This window comes from Muscardinus avellanarius (assembly GCF_963383645.1).
Source record: "Muscardinus avellanarius genome assembly, chromosome: 16".
Taxonomy (NCBI): domain Eukaryota; kingdom Metazoa; phylum Chordata; class Mammalia; order Rodentia; family Gliridae; genus Muscardinus; species Muscardinus avellanarius.
Genome location: NC_137802.1, coordinates 2,575,106 through 2,599,581, shown reverse-complemented (window position 1 = coordinate 2,599,581; position 24,476 = coordinate 2,575,106). Strand labels below are relative to the sequence as shown.

Here is a 24,476-nt window from a genome sequence, read left to right as displayed (position 1 = left end):
CAGAGGATCTGCCCTCCCCCCTCCACGGGGCGGGGTCTGGGATTCGCGATTCTTTAAAAATCCCTTTTGCTTTTAAATACCCGGTTTATATTTCTAGTGTGTGCTTCTTGACCCGATTTAGGGGACGACACAGTGAGCCCTGGTTTTCCTCGAGGCCCCCTGGGCGCCCTGAATCGAGGGGGGCGGGCCGGGGACCCCTTCCCTCTCCCCGTCCCCTCTGGGGCGGGGGGTGGGCGTCCTCTGGCCTGGGGGCTGGGGGGCTTTGTGCACTCGGCCGGGGCGCCGGCCTCAGGCCTTGGAGAAGGTGGCGTTGGCGCCCTGGGGGCCCCCGGCGGCGGCGCCCGGCTCCTCGGCCCAGCGGTTCATGCAGCGGCGCCGCGCGTTCATGAAGAAGTTGCTGACGGTGTTGAGCTCCAGGCCCAGCTGCTGCGAGATGGTGACCTGCATCTCCTTGGACGGCCGCTTGTTCTCTCTGAAGATGGCGATGAGCGTGCGCCGCTGCAGGTCGGTGAACACCAGGCGCTGCTTCTTGGGCTGCAGCGCGCGCTCCTTCTGCTGCTCCTGCTCCTTGCGCTTGCAGGCTGCGGGCGGGCGGGCCGGCGGAGCACCGGCGGGGAGGACGGAGACACAGAGGGCGGAGCACCGGCGGGGAGGACGGAGACACAGAGGGCGGAGCACCGGCGGGGAGGACGAGGACACAGAGGGCGGAGCACCGGCGGGGAGGACGGGGACACAGAGGGCGGAGCACCGGCGGGGAGGACAGGGACACAGAGGGCGGAGCACCGGCGGGGAAGATGGGGACACAGAGGGCGGAGCACCGGCGGGGAGGACGGAGACACAGAGGGCGGAGCACCGGCGGGGAGGACGGGGACACAGAGGGCGGAGCACCGGCGGGGAGGATGGGGACACAGAGGGCGGAGCACCGGCGGGGAGGACGGGGACACAGAGGGCGGGGATGTCCCAGGGAGGGCGGCACGAAGAAGGACCAGGCCAGGGCAGGTCAGGGAAGGCGAGATGATGGCGATGGTGGGGGGCGGATAGGGTGGGGAGGGGAGAAAGAGAGCCAGAGTGAGTGAGTGCTCTCTGCAATAAGGCGAGGCAGGCTCTCCCCACCACCCCCGGCCCCTCCCCTGCTCGCCGCCCAGGCACCCCCTCCCCAACCTCGACCCCCACGTCCTTCCCTTCTCTTAGCCGAGGCGCGGGTCTCCCAGCCCCCCCCCCCCAGGCTGCAGAAACTAGTACAGCTGCTCGCTTTCTTGTTGGGGACACCCCAGGCCAGTTATTGGGTCAGTATAGACGCGAGTTATTGGACCAGCAGAGACGTGGGGGGAGACACGGGTAAGCTGGAAGGGGGTGCTGCGGGGAGACCCCTGGTAGGTAGGCCTCCAGGCCTCCTCCGCGTGAGTCTGGCCAACTGGGAGACCCCGGGCCGGGCTGTTGGCATCTGCAGACCCTCTTTCCCTTGACTGCCCTGCCTCCCCCCAGACAGAAGTGGGGAGATGGGGGCTGGACTAGAAGGGTCCTGTTGACGACCCGCTTGGGTGCCAGCCCTGGTGACCCAGTGGGACTGCACAGCAAGCTCGTTGTTTTTGGTTCCGGAACAGTCTGGACCAATTGGCAAGCGTGATCAATGCCTTTGCAAAAATAAATGAATGTTCCTGCACTCTGGCTCATTTCTTTCTGAGAGACAAGGCTTTGCCCCTGACCAGGGGTGCTCCGAGCTTCTAATTGGCCCCTTCAGGTTTTATGATTAAGCACGATGGATGCAGGCTATCAGACATTTTAGGAAGTCATCTAATGAGAGAGAGAAAAGGAACTGGGAAACATAGTCGAGAAATCAACAAAGGTGAAGCTGTAATTATTTCAGAGAAGTGGCAGAAAGGTATTGTACCCATGAAACAAGAACAGGGTGCTGCAAAAGAAAAAAAGATAACTAAAGAGAAATAGAATGAAGGTGGGAGTCAGGCATGGTGGCCTGTGCCTGTCAGCATGGTACTTGGGAGGCTGAGACAGGAGGACTGCAGGGTTAGAGGACAGCCTCGGCAACTTAGAAATCCCCTCAGCAGCTTAGCAAGAACCTTTACATATTTAATTTAAATATATATAAACATTTAATATATAAACATTAAATTTATATATTTCAAAATATAAAATAAAGCTGGGCATGACACACATATAATTCTAGCACTTGGGAGGCTGAGACAGAAAGATTGAAGATTTGAGGACAGCCTCAGGAAGTAGCAAACTCTCAGTTTCCTAATAAAACCCTGTTTCAAAAAATAAAAAATAAAAAAGAGTTGGTGGTGAGCCGGGCGTGGCGGCGCACGCTTGTCATCCCCGCGCTTGGGAGGCGGAGACAGGAGGATTGCGCTGGTTCGAAGCCAGCCGCGCTGGCTTAAGAGACCCTGTTTCCAAATAAAAAAAATATAAAAGTAGGTCTGGGGGTGTAGCCTGGAGGTAGAAGGGTTTCCAGGAACCCCAGTACCACCAAAAAAAAAAAAAAAATAGAGAGAGATACCCTGATAGACCACTAGACAAGAGTGCCCCGGATGTGCATACAAAGGCGCCCTCCCCACGGAGCTACTCCACCAGTCCTATTTTTTATTCTTTATTTGGAAACAGTTTTTCACTGAGTTGCAAAGGGTTTCACTGAGTCTCGCTGAGCTGCAGAGGGCCTCACTAAGTAGCTGAGGCTGGCAGCGAACGGCGATCCTCCTGTCTCAGCCTCCCGAATGCTGGGATGACAAGCGTGCGCCACCACGCCTGGCTGGTTTTGCGTGTGTGTGTGTGTGTGTGTGTGTGTGTGTGTGTGTGTGTGTGTGTGTGTGTGTTACTGGGGAGTGAACCCAGGGGCATTCTACTTCCGTGCTACACCCCCAGCCCTATTTTATTCTTTATTTGAAAACAGGGTCTCACTGAGTTGCAGAGGGCCTCCCTAAGTAGCTGAGGCTGGCCGCAAAGCGATCCTCCTGTCTCAGCCTCCCAAGGCCTGCATGACAAGCGTGGTGCCCGGCTTGTTTTTGCATTTTGCTGGGGATGGTGGGAAGGATTTGTGATCGGCGAATATTGGCTCCTGGAACATCAAAGAGTCGCGTGAGAAAGGAGTCCAAGGGCTCTCTGCGGCTTGGCTGCGGCCGCCGGTCCACGAAAGCACGGGGTCGTCACCGAGTATTGATTTGGGCACAGGCTGCCTTTGTGACTGCACTTGCCAAGCGGCGGGGGAAGGCTCGCGCGGGAAAATACGGCAGGTGCTGGAGGTTGTAGCTCAGCGATAGAGCGGGTGCTTAGCATGCTCCAGGGCTGGGTTCAGTCCCCAGCACCAATGCATAAATACTGATACAGGTGCTTCTGTGCGCAAGCGTGTGTGTGTGCGTGTGTGTGCGTGCGTGCGTGCGTGTGTGTGTGTGTGTGTGTGACTGGGGATGGAACCTAGGAGGCTTTCTACCTCTGAGCTACACCCCCCAGGACTCTTTTAGTGGTACTGGGGGTGGAACCCAGAGGCTTTCTACCTCCGGGCTACACTCCCAGACCTATTTTATATTTTATTTGGAAACAGGGTGTCACTGAGTTGCCGAGAGCCTCACTCAGTAGCTGAGGCTGGCTTCGAACCTGCGCGATCCTCCTGTCTCAGCCTCCCAAGCGCGGGGATTACAAGCGTGCGCCACCACGCCCAGCGTCCCAGGACTATTTTATATTTTATTTGTTTAGTTATTTGTGGTACTGGGGATGGAACCCAGGGGCCTTCTACCTCCGAGCTACACCCCCCAGCCCTATTTTTTAATTCTTTATTTTGAAACAGGGTCTCACTGAGTTGCGGAGGGCCTCAGTAAGTAGCTGAGGCTGGCCGGGAAATGCGACCCTCCTGTCTCAGCCTCTCAAATGCTGGGATTATAAGTGTGCGCCATCACGCCCGGCTCCTATTTTATCTTGAAATAGGGTCTAAGTTGCTGAGAGCCTCAGTAGCTGAGGCTGGCTTCAAACCTAAATCCTCCTGTCACAGCCTCCCAAGTAGCGTGCGCCACCATGCCTGGTTCAATCTCGCTTTTAATTTTAAAATGTATTTATTTATTTGGTGCTGGGGATTGAACCCAGGGGCATTCCACTCCCAAGCTACACCTCCGGCCCTTTTCATTTTATTCCTTTCAAATGTGGTCTTGCTAAATTGCTGAGGGCCTCACTAAGTTGCTAAGGCTGGCCTCACAGTTAACGGTCCTCCAGTCTCAGCCTCCCACATGCTGGGATTACAAGCCTGCGCCACCACACCTGGCTTAGCTCAGGCTTTTAACTTTCAGTAGAGGCCTTTCTTGCACACCTGCTGCGGACTTCATTAATTCACCCAAGCAATTCACTCCGGAGTTCATTCTTCATTTTCAGTAGGTAGAGAAACACAAATGCTGCTTGCACGGCTTAGGAGACCCTGGTGTCGAGAGCCTGACAGAGATCCCAGCTCTGTCTTCAAGGCAGGAAGTCCAGAAGGTGAGCCTTGCTCTCCTTTGGCTCAGAGAAGGTAAGTCACCAGTGGAGGGAAACCAGAGCTGGCTGGCTCAGGAGGGATGAGGGACTTGGGGGGGCAACACTTTCCCAGCTGGGGACGCAGGGCGGGGGGGGGGCGGCGTCTTGGCTCATCACAGCTGTAAAAAGCTCCGCTGCCCGCCACGCTCCTCCCTGTTCCATCCAATTACAGCTCCTCCAGCCCTATCAATCGATCGCCATCGCAGCTCCCTTCAGAGCTGTTGCCTGGGAGGGGAGTAGCTTTTGTGTCATCCCCCACGCGCCAGGCGAGGAGCCACAAGGCCCCAGAGAGCCGAGCGGAGGCTGGGAGGCCGGGGCACTCAGCCGCTGGGGAGGAGTCTGGCCTCACCCAGCCTGGACACCGGCACCCCGCATTCCCACAGGAACCAGACCCACCACAACCACAGGGGCCGCACCTCCTGGACGCCCTCCACCCCGCGTCTGTTTATCCCATCTGCCCTCCTCCATGAACTTCTCCATCTCCTCCTCCATCATCACCTCCTCCTCCATCAACCCTCCTCCATCACCTCCTCCTCCATCACCTTCTTCTCCATCTCCCCCTCCATCACCTTTTTCTCCATCTCCTCCTCCTCCATCTCCTCCTAATCACCACCTCCTCCTCCATCATCTCCCCCTCCATCACTGCCTCCTCCATCACCACCTCCTCCTCCATCCTCTCCTCCTCCTCCATCACCTTCTTCTCCATCACCTCCTCCTCATCTCCTCCTTCATCACCTCCTCCTCCTCCTGTATCTTCTTTATCACCTCCTCCTCCATCTCCTCCTCCATCACCTTCTCCATCACCTCCTCCTCCTCCAACTCCTCCTCTATCTCCTCCTCCATCACCTCCTCCTCCATCACCTCCTCCTCCTCTATCTGTTTCTGCATCACATTCTCCTCCTCCATCTCCTTCTCCTCCATCTCCTCCTCCATCACCTCCTCCTCCATTACCTTCTCCTCCATCACCTCCTCCTCAATCTCCTCTTCCATCACCTCCTCCTCCTCCATTACCTCCTCCTCCATTACCTCCTCCTCTATCTCCTCCTCCTCTATCTGTTTCTGCATCACATTCTCCTCCTCCATCACCTCCTCCTCCTCCTCAATATCCTACTCCATCACCTCCTCCTCCATTACCTTCTCCTCCATCACCTCCTCCTCCATCTCCTCCTCCATCACCTCCTCCTCAATATCCTACTCTATCACCTCCTCCTCCTCCATTTCCTCCTCTATCATCTCCTCTTTCATCACCTCCTCCTCCTCCCCATCACCTCCTCCTCCATCTCCTCCTCTATTACCTCCTCTTTCATCAACTCCTCCTCCATCTCCTCCTCCTAATCACCTCCTCCTCCCCCATCATCTCCTCCTCCATCACCTCCTCCTCCCCATCATCTCCTCCTCCATCACCTCCTCCTCCCCATCACCTCCTCCTCCATCACCTCCTCCCCCCCCATCATCTCCTCCTCCATCACCTCTTCCTCCATCTCTGCTGTCGGCCTTGCCCTGTCCCCTCTACCATCTCCATGGCCTCCGCTGAGCCACCCATCTCCTTCCCACCAGTGCCACCCACCGCCCGTGCCTTCACCCCACCACGATCACCAGGCAGCAGCCCCGACCTGCAGCCCCTGTATCAGCCTCACTCCTTGGAGGCCCCAGGGGCCCACCTCCTCCCCCTCTGCCTGGTGCTCAGGATTGAACCAGGGGCATTCTACCTCCAAACTACACTCCCAGTCCTTTTTAAAAAAATTGTTTTGAGCTGGGCGTGGTGGCGCACTTGTCATCCCAGCACTTGGGAGGCTGAGACAGGAGGATCACGGTTCACAGCCAGCTTCAGCTACTTAGTGAGGCCCTTTGTGACTCATTGAGACCCTGTTTCAAAATAGAGAATAAAAAATAGGGCTGGGGGTGGGGCTCGGAAGTAGAACACCCCTGCACTCCATGCCCAGTGCCACAAAATATATATTGTTTTGAAACAGGGTCTTGGCACACACTTATAATCCCAGTAGCTGGGAGGCTGAGGCAGGAAGGTTGCAGGTCTGAGACCAGCCTTAGCAAGGCCCTCAACAATTTAGTGAAACCGCTTCAAAATAAAAGATAGCGCCGGGTGTGGTGGCGCACGTTTGTAATCCCTGCGCTTGGGAGGCGGAGACAGGAGGATCGCCGCAGGTTCGAAGCCAGCCGCGCGCGCTGGCTTAGGAGACCCTGTTTCCAAAATGAAAATGTAAAAATAGGTCTGGGAGTGTAGCCCGGAGGTAGAAGGGCTTCCAGGAACCTCAGTACCACCAAAATAAATAAATAAATAAATAAATAAAGATTCCATAACATCAGCTCACTCCCTTGTTGGGGTTCCGGGGTGAGGATCGGGGGCTGGCTCCTTGGGGGGGTCTCAGTGGCCCTGGGAGGACAGCCAATGAACATCGAGGAGAGACTGAGGTCCCCAGCTCAGACAGAGCCCGCGCACAGGGTGCCCAGCACCTGCCGTGTCCAGGCCAGGAGGGGCAGCATTCTCGACTTCCAGCACTGACAAGACCCTGTGTCTTGTCTTTCTTTTCTTTTCTATTCTATTATTTTATTTTTTGTCTATTTTCTACACCGGTCGAATCAGCGGCCGCCCCTTCTCCCCGCGATTCCTTGCAGTTCCCGCGGGGTCCAGCAGAGGGCAGTCGCCCCGCACCGGCCCGCGAAGGGGTTGGTATTTGGGGCTGTATGGGGGACCCTCAGATTCAGGATGGAAGCTCTTTAGCTTCAGACCCCCCTTGGGGTTTCCCCCCACAGCACCCTCGCCTCCTGGTCCCTGTCTTTCTAACATGTTGCTGGGGTCAGCAGGCACCCCCCCACCCAACCCTCTGTCTCAACTGTAAGGTGGGCTGCAGGCAAGAAAAGCCCACCAAAAAGTCAGGCTTTCCTTCTGGCCACGCCCTGACCTCTGGGCCCGAGACGCTCAAGTTGCCCAGCCCAGAATGGCTCCGTGGAAGACAGCTGAGTGTGTTTTCCCAACGACTGTCACGCACCTGGGTTACCCCTCTGTGCAGGTGGTGGGGCATCGTGGGGGCCTTCACCCTGCCAAGGGGAACCCAGGTGGCCCTTCTCCTGTCCTCTATCTTTTCATTTCTTGGTCCTGGGGATGGCATCCAGAGGTGATTTTACACCCCAGCCCTTGTTACTTTAAAACAGGCTCTAAGCCGGGCGTGGTGGCGCACGCTTGTCATCCCCGCGCTTGGGAGGCAGAGACAGGAGGATCCCGCAGGTTCGAAGCCAGCCGCGCGCGCTGGCTTAGGAGACCCTGTTTCTAAATAAAAATATAAAAATAGGTCTGGGAGTGTAGCCCAGAGGTAGAAGGGCTTCCAGGAACCCCAGTACCACCAAAAATAAAAAAATAAAAATAAAAATAAAAAATAAAACAAGCTCTAAGCCGGGCGTGGTGGCGCACGCTTATAATCCCCGCACTTGGGAGGCAGAGACAGGAGGATCCCGCAGGTTCGAAGCCAGCCGCCCGTGCTGGCTTAGGAGACCCTGTTTCCAAATAAAAATATAAAAAAAAAATAGGTCTGGGAGTGTAGCCCGGAGGTAGAAGGGCTTCTAGGAACCCCAGTACCACCAAAAATAAAAAATAAAAAAAGTAAAACAGGCTCTAAGTGTGCCGAGGCTGGCCTCGAACCTGCAGTCTTCCTGTCTCAGCCTCCCTCGGCTGGACATTTATTAGTAGTTAAGGTCAGCCGGGCGTGGTGGCACACACTTGTAATCCCAGGACGGGAGGATCGCGGTTCGTGGACAGCCTCAGCTACTTAGTGAGGCCCTCAGCAACTTGGTGAGACCCTGTTTCAAAAGAAAGAATTAAAAATAGGGCTGAGGGTGTAGCTCGGAGGTTGAATGCCCCTGGGTTCCATCCCCAGTACAAAAAAAAAATTAAATAAAATAAAGTAACTAAGGCCGCCCCCCCCCCCCAACACCGTGTCCACGGAGCCCCTCTGCCTGCCCCGGCCGTCCAGGCCAACGAGGTCACCTGACAAACCTGGGTTTTGTGGACCTCGGCTTCCTGGGGCACCAAACGAGGGCACCACCCGTGGCTCTGGCGTCCCTGACCCTAAGCACAAGTGACCACCACACCGCGCACGGGTCAGGAGGAATCTGAAAAGCACCCTCTGATGACGCAGAGCCCAGCCCCGTGCCTTCTCTCTCTCTCTCATTCATTAATTTGACATTTACCCAGCATCCCCCACCCGGGGGCTGAGACCAGCCGGGGGAAAACAGGTCCCCCTCCGGCTGCTAGGGCGCTGGGGCGGCAAAAAGAAAGATTTCTTTATTTTTTATTTTTATTTTTATTTATTTATTTATTTATTTTTTTGGTGCTGGAGATGGAACCCAGGGGCATTCGACCTCCAAGCAACACCCCCAGCCCTATTTTTTATTCTTTATTTTAAAACAGGGTCCCGCTGAGTTGCAGAGGGCCTCACTAAGTAGCCGAGGCTGGCCGGAAACTGTGATCCTCCTGTCTCAGCCTCCCGAATGCCGGGATGACGAGCGTGCGCCACCACGCCCGGCTAGAAAGAGAGGTTTCGTGGACTCTGACTGGCACAAGGGAGCGGGAAACAGTGGGTTTGCAGGGAGAGGCCCGGGCACAGCGGCGGCCAGGTGTGCGCACACCCGGGCGCAGGGCGGGGACAGGAAGGAGGATGGCCGGGGCCTCCTTCTGCACTGGCTTGCCCTGGCTGGGCTGTGGCTTCCCCGGAGCAGACAATTCAATCCAGCCGGGCCTCTGGCTGGGATGATAACGGTTTCCTAGGCGACACCTCCTGCCCAGGCCCCAGATGTGGGTGATACTGCCGCCCCTGCCCTCCCTGGCTCATCCCCGCCCAGCCGAGCTGCCCTAGACCAGGGATGGTCAGTGACTTGGCCAAGCTCTCTTGCTGTCCCTGGGGAAGGAGGCGCCCAGCAAACTTGGTGAGACTGTCTGTCTGTCTGTCTGTCTCTCTCTCCCCCTCTCCCTCCCTCTCTCTTTGCGGGTCTGGGGATGGAACCCAGGAGCATTCAACCTCCGAGCTACACCCAGCCCTATTTTTTATTATTTATTTTGAAACAGGGCCTCACTGAGTTGCCGAGGGCCTCACTAAGTAGCTGAGGCTGTCCGCGAACCGTGATCCTCCGGTCTCGGCCTCCCGAATGCTGGGGTGACAAGCGTGCGCCCCCACGCCCGGCTTGGTGAGACCCTCTCTTGGTCTACACCCTGCAGCCCTGGGCCAGCCAGAAATAGTGTTCCCGTGGGGTCTTCTTCAGATAGAAGGTGCTGAGACAAGCCCCCAGCCCCAGCGGGGACCCCTAAAGGCGTCCCCAGCGGCCTTTAGGGACAGCGATCCTGTCCCTCCCCCTCCCTCCTGCGCCCTCCCCCTCCCCCACCTCTGATGGGATATTAATGACCCTATTTTCCAATTAGTTCTGAACCGTTCAAAGACTTATCAGGAAAACCGGCTGTTTCCACCCGGACTCTGGCCCGCCCGCCCCGCCCTGGGGAGGCTCCATCTGGAGGCCGGATTGCCAGGGCTGAGGGTCCCCCCAGCCCCCCGCGGCTCTCACCTTGAGTCACACGGAGACCCCCACCCTCCATGCACCCTCACGCCGGGTAAACTGAGGCACGCTCCAGCACACACGAGGCTGTTTTTTTTTTTTTTTAAGGTATTCAGGAGCTGGCACTGGGGGATGGATTTGAAAAAGACAGCCGGAAAGAAAACACGGATAAAGAGAAGGACAGAGAGGCCAGCCCCGGAGAGGGGGAGGGTTGGCTCGGCCGCCATTATTAAGAAATTAATCCACAGATAAACTCACTCCAGGCTGATGAAAAGATCCACCCCCGGGGAATGTATTCAGCCACAGCCCTCTAATGACCACAGAGGATTCCAAACAAACCGCCTCAAGGCAGGATGGGAGGGGAGTCGATTAAATAGAGTAAGAGTGAGAAAATAGTGAAATACTAGGCAATAGGCAAAAAGGGCGGGAAGCACCTGCTTTACAGACACAGATATCCCGGATGTGCAGAGGAGGAAGACTTGCAAGATGATTGGACTAAGTTGCTGAGGTTGGCCTCAAACCTGCAATCCTCCCACCTTAGCCTCCCAAGTACTGGGGATGACAGGTGTGTGCCACCACACCCTGCTCCTTTTTCTTTCTTTCTTTTCTTTTCTTTTTTGGTATTGGGGATTGAACCCAGGGGCATTCTACCTCCGAGCTACCCCCCCCAGTCCTATTTTATTCTTTTTTTTTTTTTTAAACAAGATCTCACGAAGTTGCAGAGGGCCTCACTAAGTAGCTGAGGCTGTCCGCGAACCACGATCCTCCGGTCTCAGCCTCCCGAATGCTGGGATGACAAGCGTGCGCCACCACGCCCGGCTTATTTTTTAATTTTTTGGTGGTACTGGGGTTTCTGGAAACCCTTCTACCTCTGGCCTACACTCTCGGACACCTACTTTTTATATTTTTATTTGGAAATAGGGTCTCCTAAGCCAGCGAGGCTGTCTTTGAACCTGCACGATCCTCCTGTCTCCGCCTCCCAAGTGCCGGGATTACAAGTGGGCGCCACCACACCCGGCTTATATTTTTTTTATTTTTGAGAAAGGGTCTCCTTAAGTTGCTGAGGCTGGCCCCACGTGTTTGTTTGTTCGTTAGGTATTGTAGATGGAACCCAGAGCTTTGGTTATTTATTTATTCACTTAGTGTGGTCCTCGGGATTGAACCCAGTGGCGTTCTGCCTCCGTGCTACAATCCACCCCCTTTTAAAATTTAATTTAATTTTTTGGCTGTACTGGGGGATGAAAACCAGGGGCATTCCACCTCAAAGCTACATCCCCAGTCCTATTTTTTTATTGTTTCTTTTGAAACAGGGTCTCACTGAGTTGCAAAGGGCCTAAGTAGCTGAGGCTGTCCGCGAACCGCGATCCTCCCGTGTCAGCCTCCGAAGTACAGGGGTTACAGGTCTGCACCATCATACCTGGCTTAGAATTAATTAACTAATTAATTAATTTATCTTAAGCAATCAGAAGAAAGCCAAGGAGAATGATTGGTTGGAGGGAGGGGGGAGCTGAGGCAGGAGGACCAGCCTAGATAATTTGGGATAATTTAGACCCTGTCCTAAAACAAAATAAGCTGGGCGTGGTGGTTCATGCTTGTAATCCCACCATTTGGGAGGTGGAGACAGGATGGCGGTTTGCAGACAGCCTTAGCTACTTAGGCCCTTTGCAACTCAACGAGACCCTATTTCAAAAATAAAAAAGACTAAGCTAAGCACGCTTGTAATCCCCGTGCTTGGGAGGCGGAGACAGGAGGATCGCGCAGGTTCGAAGCCAGCCGCGCTGGCTTAAGAGACCCTGTTTCCAAATAAAAATATAAAATAGGTCTTGGAGTGTAGCCTGGAGGTAGAAGGGTTTCCAGGAACCCCGGCACCACCAAAAATAAATAAGTAAGTAAATAAATAAATAAGACTAAAAAGTAGGGCTGGGGGTATAGCTCAGAGGTATAATGCCCCTGGGTTCCATCCCCAGTACCCCCAAAAAGAAAAAAAAAAGAATAAAAATAGGGCTGGGGATGTCACTCGGAGGTGGAATGCCCTTAGATTTCATCCCCAGTATCAAAAATAAGTAAAATAGAAAGGCGTGGGGGTGGCGTTGTCGTGACAGAGCGCCCCTGGGTTCAATGCGGCCAGGCTTGGCATTACAGGATGAGAACCGGGAGCCTGCTGTTCTTAGGGCCCCCTGGGCGCTGATGGGGCGGAGGGACCCGAGTCCCAAGGGGAGGAGTGGTTTCCCGGGTGAGGGGCTGTGAGCCCCCCTGAGTCCTCCCGGGCTTAGGGGGCGGGTTACAGCTCGGGTGTCACGGGTCCCGCAGGGTTGCGGAGGGCGAGTGCGCCCGGGCGCTTTGGAGTCCCGGGGTCCCCCATCCCTGGGAGCTGGAAGTCCGGCCCCCCTAACCCCGTTTCTCAGCTTCCCCAGCGCGGCAGGGCTGTTGGGTGTCTGGGCCAGACGCAGTCATGGCGCATAGCATCCCTGGTGCCCAGCCCCGCGTCCATACAAGTCTCCCAGGGCGGCCAGCGCCTCTCCCCGTTCGAGGCCCGGCAGCAGCGCCAGAACCAGGTGTAAGGTCGGCGGCATCTGCTCAGATGCTGAGAGAAGGGGTCTCAGATGCGGCACATGGGGGGCGCACCGCACGCCCCCACCTGCCTGCTGCTCTCCACACCCGCCGCGGGGCAGTCTGGGTCCCTCCAGATGCGCCGGGACAGAGGGTCCTGAACCGGCCTGAGCGCACATCTTCCAGCCTGGTCAGGGCCGGGTCTCCGCGTGTCCTCGCGTCTCCCATGAATCTGTGGCGTTATGGGGCGACTATGGGCTTTATGGGCCCCTCACATCCGCCTACCCGGCAAGACCCCCAAGGAAACAGGGCCTCAGTTTCCCAGCCTCACCCACACCCGGAGGGGAAACTGAGGCCACGCGTGCCCTGGGACTGCCCAAGGTCATGTGGGCTTCCAGCCCCACCCCCCAGCTCCAGGCCTGGCCCTCCCCTCCCCCACCAGCTCTGTCTTCCATATTGATCAGGGTCTATATTTAATTAAAAACTAGATTCAAACCAGCTTGAGCTCCCCTGGTCAAGCCGGGCTGCCTGCCGGCTGTGCACAGAGGCTGCAGGGGCGGCCTCACTCCCGACAGCTGCCCCACTCGCCCCCCACCTCCCGGCCTTTGTCCCTGTCTGTCCGCCAGCACCTGCCAGGAATGCCCTTCTTGGGAACCCCGGGAGCCACAAACGGAGGGTGTGCTGAAGCAGGACCTCAATAAGCCCCAAAGGGACCTTAAAAGTGAGCCCTAGAGCCGGGCTTGTCATCTCAGCCGTAGGGAGGCTGAGCCAGGAGGATCACGGTTCACGGGCAGCCTCGGCTGTGAGACCCTGTTTTAAAAGGAAGGATAAAGAACAGGGCTGGGGGTATGTATAGCTCGGAAGTAGAATGCCTCTGGGTTCCATCCCCAGATCCGGAAAAAAGGAAAAAAAGCTCTCGCTGGGGCGGCAGCACACACTTGTAATCCCAGCATGTGGGAGTCTGAGGATCACGGGTTCACAGCTAGCCCCAGCTACTTAGCGAGGCCCTCTGCAACTCAGTGAGACCCTGTCTCCTTCTCCTTCTTCCTCCCACCCCCCCTCCTTTCTTCTTTTTTGGTGGTACTGGGGGTGGAACCCAGGGGCTTTCTATCTCCGATCTATACTCCCAGACCGTTTTTTCTATTTTTTTTTTTTTTTTTGGAAACAGGGTCTCGCTAAGTTGCTGAGAGCCTCACTAAGTAGCCGAGGCTGGCTTCGAACCTGCGGGATACTCCTGTCTCAGCCTCCCAAGCGCTGGGATTATAAGCCTGCGCCACCACGCCAGGCTAGTGAGACCCTGTTTCAAATTTTAAAAAATGCAAAATAGGACTGTTTGTGTGTGATGCTGGAGGGAGGCTGGACCTAGAGGCCAACCCAAGGAGGCTCCAGCCTGAGGGTGTCCGGTGGGCTGCAGCCCTTAAAGTGCCCGCCCATCCACCCCAAGACCCCCAGCTGCTATCTGGGGCTCAGCCCACCAAGGAGGCTCTCCCCTTCCCAGCCTTCCTCCCCAAGTCCCAGCTCCCCTGAAGTGCCCTCCCTGTGTGCCTGGGGAGGCCGGGGAGCTTGGACGCCCCAAGCCCGTGGGCTGGAACCTCTCCCCACCCACATAATGGAAGTCCCGTGTTCTCCCATCTGGGGCTGCTCTGTGGCGGCCTTAGCAGGTGCCTCTTCCTCTTGTGGGCACAAAATCGTATCCAGTTTAAAGTCCTTCCTAAGCCGGGCGTGGGGGCGCACCCTTGGAATCCCACCCCAGGAGGCTGAAACAGGAGGATGGCAGGTTCGAGAACAGCCCCAGCAAGTAGCGAGGGCTCTCGGCAACCTAATCAGACCCTGTTTCAAAATAAAGAATAAGCCGGGCGTGGTGGCGCACGCTTGTCATCCCAGCACGGACAGGCTGAGACCGGAGGATCGCGGCTTGCGGACAGCCAGGGCCTGAGATACCTCAGGGGACCCCCACCCCAGCACCTGCCTGCCTGCCTCTCCCTCCCCCCCTTTGCACACAGGAGCCAGGGTCCCCACCCCATTCTTTGGCAGGGTCCCGAGGCTGCTCCCACCCCAGGAGGGTGCTCCAGAGGTGCGGGGTACACAAAGTCACACCAGCCACCGTTGTACGGTGACCCCACATGATTTTAGGGCCCCTGGCCCCTGCTCCAGGCATCCCCATGGGCACCCATGCGGGTCCAGAGCTCCCAGATTTCCCGCGGCACCCCTGCCCACTCTCTAAGGTAGTGTGTCTCCCTCGGTCAGGGACAGGGATGGAGCCCCGCTGAGGCCACCTAGCTGGGTGCAGTGGCGCACACCCATCACCCTAGTAATCCTAGTACTTGGGAGGCTGAGGCAGGAGGATCACAGGTCGGAGGCAGCCTCAGCAACATAGGGAGACCCTGTATTTCCAAATACTGGGGGGTGTAGCTGGGAGGCAGAACACCCCCCGAGTTCAGTCCCCCAGGAACTCTCCCAAAGAGGGAGGGGCTCCGAGTGCTGCCGGGGTGCAGGCAGCTGTGTCTGGGGGGCGTCTCCCTGGTCCTGGCTGGTGCAGGGGTTCAGGTAGGGGTGGAGCCAGAGGAGCCCTGGGGGCGATTTTCCCTTCATTTTCCTTCCTAGCCCGACCCCTGTGGACCCCAAGCCCTGCCCACCACCCTGCCTGCCGCCGCCAATCAGATCTGCCCCCAATAACCCACACCACATCACAGAGAGCACGCCGCCTGCTTTCGTCCTTAAGACAAAAATTTGTTCCATGCAGGAGCCAAGCATCCCGCCGGGCCTGGGTCCCTCCCTACCCTACCGGGTTCTCCACAGCCCAGGGATTCTGGGCTCCCGCCTCCCAGCCAGGAAGGAGGAGAAGGAGGTGGCCTGCTTTAGATTTATTATAGGTATATATATTATATATGTATTCGTATATTTTTCTGATCCGTTACAAAATATACTTTTTCTCCAGAGTTGCAATTTAAACAATATTTGAAGCCGGCCAAAGCGATCGACCGGCCACGATGATGAATCAGAGATGGTAATTCGAATTCATTGACCGCCCACCCCCACCCGCGAGGAGCCGGCCCGCCCCTCCCCCAGCCCCTCATCCATAATCACGGTTTGAGACACGGAAGGGGGAGGGGCCTCTGCAAGAAAGCACCTTGGGGTGGGGGTGGCAGGAGGCCCCCAGCCCCGTGGAAATAGGGGCGGGGGATGGGTTTCCCTGGATCCGTGGGGGCGTCCAGAATCACAGAGGGTTACCGTCAGATCCCAACGTTCACGTTTTCAACTGGGTAAATGGAGGCACGCCACCTAGAAACCGGGGCCTGGGACTCTGAGGTCTTTGAGGATTTCTTGGGTGCCTCAGTAAAACAAAGAAACCTAGCCCAATGGGTAGCACAGACCTGCCAGCCTCAGTACCAGGGAGGCTGAGACCCAGAGGGTCACAGGTTTGAGGCCAGACTCAGCAATTTAGCGAGACCCTCGGCAACCGAGTGAAACCTTGCTTCAAAAATAAAAAAATTAGAGCTGGGCGTGGTGGCGCACGCTTGTCATCCCCGCGCTTGGGAGGCAGAGACAGGAGGATGGCGCTGGTTCGGAGCCAGCCTCGCTGGCTTAAGAGACCCTGTTTCCACATAAAGTTAAAAAATAGGTCTGGGAGTGTAGCCCGTGGGAGTGTAGCCCGGAGGTAGAAGGGCTTCCAGGAACCCCAGTACCACCAAAAAAAAAAAAATAATAAATAAATAAATAAATAAATAAAATAAAAATTAAAAAATTAAAAAATTATATAAATAAATAAAAAGGGGTTGGGGTTGTAGTTCAGAGGTAGAACGTGTCTGGGATCAATCTCCAGTACAAAAAGAGAGAGGGCGAGAGAAAAACAAAGGCCACAGGCACAGATCCCCTGCCTCCCCCTTCAGGTCTGGAGGGAGGGAGGAGGTCACCCTTCTGGGGCTGGGGGAGCCGGGGCGGGGGCTGCAGGGGGCTCCTTTCCCTGCCTCTGCCTTTGTTCTCGTTTGGTCTCCCCCTCTGTCCCTCTCTGTTTGGGTCTGTTTTTCTCTGGCCGGGTCTAGGGTCTCTCGCTGGGTTTCTATCTCTGTCCCCTAGCAGGGCGTCTTCACTTGCCCTCCTCCGTCCCTCTTTCTGTCCTTCTCCCTCTCTCTCCTCCCTCTTTGGTCCTTCTCTCTCCGGGACCCCAGCTCCTGACCAGCGCTCTCCGGGGGTGCACTTGGGCAGGGAGGGGGAGTGCTGGGGTTGGAGAGGCGAGGCGGTGAATGGCAGGTGAATGGCAGGTGCATTTCGCTGTGCTGGGGTCCTGCGGGGTTAGAGGTTAGAGTTAGGAGTTAAGGTTAGGGGTTAGAGTTAGGGGTGAGGGTTAGAGATTAGGGTTAGGGGTTAGAGTGAGGGGTGAGGGGTTAGGGGTGAGGGTTAGAGTTAGGGGTGAGGGTTAGAGATTAGGGTTAGGGGTTAGAGTGAGGGGGTTAGGGTGAGGGGTTAGGGGTGAGGGTGAGGGTTAGAGTTAGGGGTGAGGGTTAGAGATTAGGGATAGGGGTTAGAGTGAGGGGGTTAGGGTTAGGGGTTAGGGTGGGAATTAGGGATTAGGATGAGGAGTTAGGGTGAGGGTTAGAGTTAGGGGTTAGGGGGAGAGGGCGGCCCTGCGCCCAGGCGGCCGGGGCAGCAGCTGAGTGCAGTGCGTGCGGAGCGGGACGGGCCACTGCCTCCCCCTAACCGAGGCGATTTGCCGCTACTTAAGCGCTTTTCATTTGCGCAGCGACCGGAACTAAAGGCCTCGGGCCGGAGCCTAATTACCCCGCCGCCCTGCGCCGCGTCCCGGCGGAGCCCGCAGGTGGATGCGTGGCCCAAGCCGAGGTGCGGGGTCAGGGCTCCGGCAGGCCCTGCTCACCCTTCCAACTCCCCAGGGCCCTGGGGTGCGGGGCTCAGTGCCCGCCAGACCCTGCTCACCCTTCCTGTTTCCTAAACGGGGATAAGAGGGAGACGATTATTTCCCATAGCTGCAAAGCCAGTAAGGCAATCGCGGGGCGCAGGGCGCGTGCACAGCGGGACTCAGCTTCTCCACCTGCAATTTCACCCGTGCCAAGGAGGATCCGGAGGCCTGGGTGGGCAGAAGGGAACCCAGGGGCGTCTTCACAGCAGGTCAGCACTGTTAGTAGCCCACCCCCTTTTCTGCGGTACTGGGATTGGAACCCAGGGGCATTCTACCTCCCAGCTACACCCCCAGCCCTATTTTTTATTCTTTATTTGGAAACAGGGTCTCACTGAGTTGCACAGGACCTCACTAAGTAGCTGAGGCTGCCGGCAAATCGCGATCCTCCTGTCTCAGCCCCCCAAATGCTGGGATGACAAGCGTGCGCCCCACGCCCGGCTTTCCCCCCCTTTTGCCGGGCCTGCTGTTTGTCTGGGTGGTGCACTGACTGATCTTTTTGTGTGACCCCCCAAAAAATAGGCTGTTCAGATACCGCCCATGGGTCAGTTTATATGCACAGGGTGAGACTTGGAAAGTGAAATAAATTTGGGGTGCACCCAGAGTGGACACAATGTACCCCAAAGATACAGGAGATGAGGGAGGTGCTGGGTGTGACAACAGACATATCTCCACCTGGCGCTCCAGGTGAGAACCTCTTTCTTCCATCTGGGGCGCTGTGGGAGGGCGGTGGCGGCCGTGTTGATAGGACGGAGCGTCCATGGTGAGTGTACCTGGGACCAGGACAGCGCCGTCCACCTTCACAGCAAGCTGTCTGCGTCCGGTAGCCATGTCTAACATGTTTCAACAACCTCCCCGGGGTCCTAGTTATCTGGCACATTCAAAAGACAATTTCATGGATGGGTGGGGATGTGGTGTCACAAGCCTGTAATCCCAGTGCTCGGGAGGCAGAAACAGGAGGATTGCAGGTTCGAGACCAGCCTCAACAACTTAGCCCATCGACCTAGCGAGAGAGACCCCCCGTCACTGAATAAAGAATAAGAAGTGCTGGAGGTGTCGCTCAGAGGTAGAATGCCCCAGGGATCTATCTCCAGCAACACACACACACACACACACACACACACACACACACACACAATTTATTTCCTCATGGTTTAAGTGAAGAATCTAAGACCCCCATAGGAGGCTCCAGCTCTGCAGAAGGGGGAAACTGAGGCCCACCTGTGAGAGGTGGCTTCAGGAGGTGGTCCAGCCAGCTGCCTGGGGCGTGGGGAGGGGGCTGGCCGCCTGGGAGGCAGACTTAACACAGGGCCATCTTGGTTTCCCCAACGGGCCCTCTTCCCCAGCCCCCCTTTTCCACGGGTGGGGGGCATCTAATCTGTCCCAGCCTTTCCACTAGGGGAGTTTCAGCCCCTGCCTGTCGGCCTCCTCCCTCCTCGCCCTCGTGAGCCGAGGAGAGGCTGATCGATCCGGCGCTGGAGGGCTGCTATTGTCTACAGAGCAGAGGTGCGCAGCCCCCTCCCCAGCACAGCCAGGCAAAGACCCCCTCCCCAGGCCAGGAGTCCTCCCGCACCGCCACAAACAACGCAGGAGACGGGGTCCTGAGCCGGCTTCCCCGGAGACCCAGCTGTTTCCAGCTGGGCAGAGGGAGGGAGCGGAAGAGACCCGGGCCAGAATGAGGAAAACCGGGAGAAAACCGGGGCGCGAGCGAGAAATAAATCCGTGCCAGTTGGCCGGGACCGAGCCCGGTAGCCAGGAGAGGGACAGGACCCGCAAGCTGGGCCGGCGGGGGCGCGCCCCCGGCCAGGCGCGGACGCCGGGCCGGGTGTGAAGGCCTCCGGGCGGCCGAGCCGGGGGTCCCCAGGGCCGCCCCTCCCCCTCCCGCTCCCGGGTGACCTTTGCCAGCGGCCGGACTGGGGGAGGGAGCTATCGATCGCCGGAGCCGAGCTACAAAGAAGAGCGCGCCGGAGCCGCGGGCGGAGGCCGGGCGCCGGACGCTCGGCGGTCCGGAGAGGGGGAGTGGCACCCCGGATCGGGGCGACCCCGCAGCAGTCCCGCCAACCCTAGCCCCGGCGCGGGTACACACACACACACACACACACACACACACGCGCGCGCGCGCCGCGCTCCCGCAGACCAGGGCCGGCAGCCCCAAAGACCCCCAGGGGCGGCCCGGGGCGGGCCGGGGTCCTACCTGCCAGGCGCAGCGCCGACATGCGCTGGAACTCGGGCTCCTGCAGCCACTTCCACATCCTGCGGAAGGTCTCGCGGCCCGACTTGAGCTTGCTCCAGGGCTTGGGGTTGCGCAGCAGGTCGGAGAGCGTGCCCTGCGAGCGGCACAGGATGCGCTGCGCGAAGATGGCCTGCGGGATGCTGTAGCGCTTCAGCTCCGCCGTGATGCGCTGCGCCACCTCCTTGGTGTTGATCTCCTCGGCCGCCGCGCCCGCCCCGGGCCCGCCGCCGCCGCCCGGCCCGCCGCCGCCCCCGGGGGGCCCGTGCGCCCCGGCCGCCGCCAGCCCGCCCAGCGGCGCCAGCAGCCCCGCGCCCCCCGCGCCGCCCGCGCCCCCCGCGCCGCCGGGCAGCCCGCGGGCCAGCGCGTCCTCGGCGCGCCCCAGCAGCGCGGCGTGCGGCTCGAAGGCGGCGGGCGGCAGCAGCTTGTCCCCCGCCAGGTGCGCGGGGGCCCCGTAGGCGGCCAGCGGCGGCGGCGGCGGCGGCGGCGGGGGCGGCGGCGGGGGGGGCGGCGGCGCGCCGTGCAGCGCGGGCGGCAGCGCGCTGGGCAGCGGCGACAGCGGCGAGCCCATGGCGGGCAGCTCCTTGCCGTAGGGCCCGTAGAGGTGGCCCACGGAGGCCAGCGCGGCGCGCTCGTCCCGCAGGAGCGAGAAGCTGCCGCTCACGCCGGCCGCCAGGCGCGGCGGCGCGGGGGGCGCGGGCGGCGCGGGGTGCGGGTGCGCGTGCGGGGGGCCGCCGTGCGCCCCGGCCACCGCGTGCGGGTGGAACTTGTCGGCCACGGCGGCCAGCGGCGGCAGGTGCTGCAGCGGCGTGAGCGTCGTGTAGGTGCCGCCCAGGCCGGGCGCCTCGCACGCCATGCCCATGGCGGGGTGCAGCGGGCCCGCCAGCTCCCCGCGGAAGTCGGCGCCGCCGCCCGCGGCCCCCGCGGCCCCCGCGGCCCCCGCGCCGCCGCCGCCGCCGCCGCCGCCGCCGCCGCCGCCGTCCAGCAGGCTGGCCATGCCGGCCACCAGGCCCGGCCGCCCGGGCGCCACCAGGCTGCGGTGCTGCGCCGCCACGGAGCGCGCGTGGCCCGGGCTCAGCAGCTCGCCCGCCGGCGCGTGGGCCACGCCGTGCAGCCCCCCCAGGCCCTCCAGACTCAGCTCCATGCTGCGCGCTCAGGGCCTCCGCATGGCGCCCGCCGCCCGCTCCCCGGTGGCTGCGCGGCGCTCGGCCGGCCCGGCTGGCTGCGCGGCTGCCGGGATGTGGCGGGGGAGCGGCCGCGGCGCCCCGGCCCCGGCTGACGTCAGCGCCCCGCCCCCGCCCCCCGCGAGTCCTCGGCGCGGGCCGGGCGCTGCGGGTCCCCGGGGTGGCGGCCAGTCCCGCCCCGCCCCCGCCCCGCGCGCTCCCAGGCTCTCGGCTCTCTCCAGGGATGCCTCCGGGAACTTTTCCGTCCGGGGGGTGTGGCTGGCGGCTGCCCCGACCCTTCCCTTGCCCGGACCCCCCACCCCCCACCCCCACTCGGGAAAGCGGGTCTCTTCTGCCACCCGGAGCCGCAGCCCTACGCCTCGCGCACCCTCTCTGGGGGAGCGCCCATAGGCTGAGTCGCAGACGACGTTCCCCAGGTGTCAGCGCCGCCCCAGGTGGGAAGGGCATCCCGGCCTCAGTTTCCCCAAATGTAGGGTGGAATGCATGGTCTCTGGGGTGCCAAAGCCCTCCCATTCCAGGCTCCGCTACGGTCTTCCAGTCCCCCTCTGCCAAGGGCTTGGGGTGGTCGTCGAAAGGCACCTGTCACCCCCAGCCCAAGGAGGCTGAGGAATCTTCAGTGTCCGGGAAGGTCCCTCCGGGTTCCTGGGCTTCTCCTTTGGGTGGGGAGAGCCAAGGAGCCCTTACTACTCGGAGACAGGTTAGGCCCTGGGAACCCTCGAGAACTCAGGTCAGCCTGGGGAGGGGGCTTCCTATAATCAGAGATAGCTCATGGGGTAAGACAGATCAGGGAGGAGGGCTGGACTCACTCTGGGGCGCCCCCCCCATCTTGGCACCAGAAGCTGGGGTCGGGAGGCCCTCCAGAACTCAGCCCCAGCCCCCGTAGGATCTACCCCCAGCCCTGAGAAAGAATCGGCTGGAGTTGCCAGGACTCTCCTTGAAGTCCCCAGCCGAGGACCTCCCTAAAGGATCCGAGGTTGAGGCTGGTCTTCCTCGGCCTGCCGAGTCCTGGGTTTACAGGCAGAAACCACCGCGCCTAGCTTACCAGGGCCCTGTCTGAGCCTCGGTCTCCCTTTCTAGGATGTAGGAGGGGGTGTCTTCCAGCTTCACTTGCAGAAGGCCAGAGGAGGGTCTGCCAGGTCCCCAATAGCTGGAGAAGGCGGGGTCATCTCTGAGTGGGGTGTGTGTGTGTGTGTGTGTGTGTGTGTGTGTGTGTGTGTGTGTGTGTGTGTTGGGAGGTGCTGGTTGGTTCAATATTTGAACTTGGGGGAAATCAAACAGCAGGGCACCCTGACCCAACTCCTGGGGTATTCCAGGGTCTAGAGGACCTCTGTTAGTACTTGATGCTCTGGACTGAGCATTTAGTAAGTTTCTACTGTTTACCAGACATACTCTCCTCACCCAGCCCCAGAAAGTAGGGGCGAACCACCGCTACCCGGTATTTCAGGCCCCGGGTATGGGGTGCTGGTCTGCAGAATTTCCCCCTTCCTTCTGTGTTCCGTCCAAGCGTTACCACCACCCCTAAAATGCAGGTCCTTGGACTTTTCTGTTCCAGAGCGTGCATATGATTGGAGCTTCCATTGTTTTTAGCTTCTGGGTCGACAGTCAGAGTGGACAGGGGTGCGGGTCTGTACTACTGAGTTTTCCCCTCCCGGTGCGAATTCTAAGTCTGGGGAAGGGGAGGTCTGGTTGTACCTGGGCGCTGGTCTGAGCTCCCCAATCCTGTTCTTTCGACAATCAGAGATAATTAAAAATAATCATGGGGTCGAAAAATCAATGAGCCACCATAAGATAGCATCCCGGGCTCCAGGAGGGGAAGACCCACCAAGTGGGGTGGGGAGTGCGGGCTGGGGGCTTGGGGGGGGCTGGGGACTGGAGGAGGGGGCATCCCCCTGTGAACCCCCGCAGCAGGGACATTTGGGGTAGTGGAACTTCCTTCTTTTTCTAGTTTCTGTGTCTCCATTATGGTTTTCATTGTTATAACAAGCGCTGGGGCTTTTCAGATGGGGGTAAGGGCCATTTTGAAGGGAAGGAGAGTGGCTGTGGCTTTAAGATAAGGGAGGCTTTTTCACTGCTGCCTGGGGGCACCCTAAGGTGGCCACAGAACCCCCCCCCCCCCCCGGCTCCCTAGAAGCGCAAGAGCCATCTAGCCCCAAAGACCTGACCTTATCCAGGTGTGCTCATACCCCCAGCACATTCTCTCTCTCTCTCTCTCTCTCTCTCTCTCTCTCTCTCTCTTTCCCTCCCTCCCTCCCTCCCTCCCTCTCTTTCTCTCTCTCCTCTTAGTCTGTAGGGAATTGGACTCCCCCAAGGACAGAGAGCTCACTCTTTGCAAAAGCTGTAGTCCCACTGGGAAATGAAGCAAAAATTTGCCCCTTCCCCAGAAGAAAGTCGAGTGGGACCCCTTGGAACCCTAGAGCCAGCAGACCCCCCACCGACGGCCTTTTAGTAATTAGTGAAATAGAATTCAGCGGACCACGGGGCGGGCGGGTGGCTGGGGTCTTGATCGATCTCGGGTCATTAGGCAAATTGCCGGCGGGGGAGGGGCGTGCCGAGTGGGGGCAGGGCGCCCCCAGCCCCACCCCACCCTGGCCGGGACCTCAGCCTCCATCCCAGAAGCTCTCTGGCCTCAGTATCTCCTCCAGGAAGATTGGAGATTGGCTCTAGAAGGCTGTTGAGGCGCCTCGGAGGAGCTGGGCGGCCCGGGGCAGACCCTCACCCTCTCTGTGCCCAGCCTAGGCCTCCGGGAGGGCTAACCCGAGGCCCCCAGCAGAACCGAGGACACGGGCTGGGGCTGGGCCTCCCTCTTGGCTGGAGGTAGCCGGGCTCTCTCGCCTCAGCGCCCAGAAACCAGCCCAAGCTCGAATTCCCCTTAACCAGTACCCTCTATGCACCCTTTTCTCGGACACCCCACTTTCTCTGCTGTCTGTTCTCCTATTACAGCTTAAAAAAAATACAGAGAGGGTTGGATACTCAAAGTGTTTCCTTCCAGACCCCCTCTCCCGCGGCTCCCAGGCCACCGGCTTCCCAAGGTGGATGTTTCCCACGGAAACGAAAGCCACCGAGCTGTGCGCGCGTCTCCCGGTTTATTGGAGCGAGGTTTTCATACAGATGGGGAGACTGGGCCCCGCGGCCCCTCTGAGCCGCCCCTTCCTCCAGCCCCCATCCTCCGGGTCCCCCCAAATGTCCGGGAGGCCTCCTTGAACTCTTCGGCGCCGTCGTTGGGGCAGGGAGGGGGAGGCCCGGGCCTTTCCGGGGTGCCGGGGTCGGGCCGGTGCTCGGTGCTCGGAGGACCGGGTCGCAGCACCCGGGCTCCCTCCCGGGCGTCGGGGCTTCGCCTGGCGCCCCGCGTCCCGGGACCCCCTGGCGCGTCGGGGCGCCCGGGCGATGCTCCCCGGGCGATGCTCCCCGGGCCTCCCGCGACAGCTGCGGCCGATCGATCCCCGGCGGCTGCACGGAATCCTCCGCGCTCTCCGCGCGCCCATACCCCCGGGTTGCGCGGCCGGGGAGCTGGCGGGACCGCCCTGGGGCC

At 59.3% G+C, this 24,476-nt stretch overlaps 1 protein-coding gene across 1 annotated transcript; it reads right to left on the bottom strand.

The window, feature by feature from the left end:
• Window positions 1-288: 288 nt before the first annotated feature.
• ONECUT3 (one cut homeobox 3) lies at window positions 289-20,907 on the bottom strand (the record flags this gene model as incomplete). Its single annotated transcript, XM_080713443.1, has 2 exons — window positions 289-581; window positions 19,728-20,907. 2 exons carry the CDS (start codon window positions 20,905-20,907, stop codon window positions 289-291), a joined length of 1,473 nt encoding a protein of 490 aa, XP_080569569.1.
• Window positions 20,908-24,476: the final 3,569 nt, after the last annotated feature.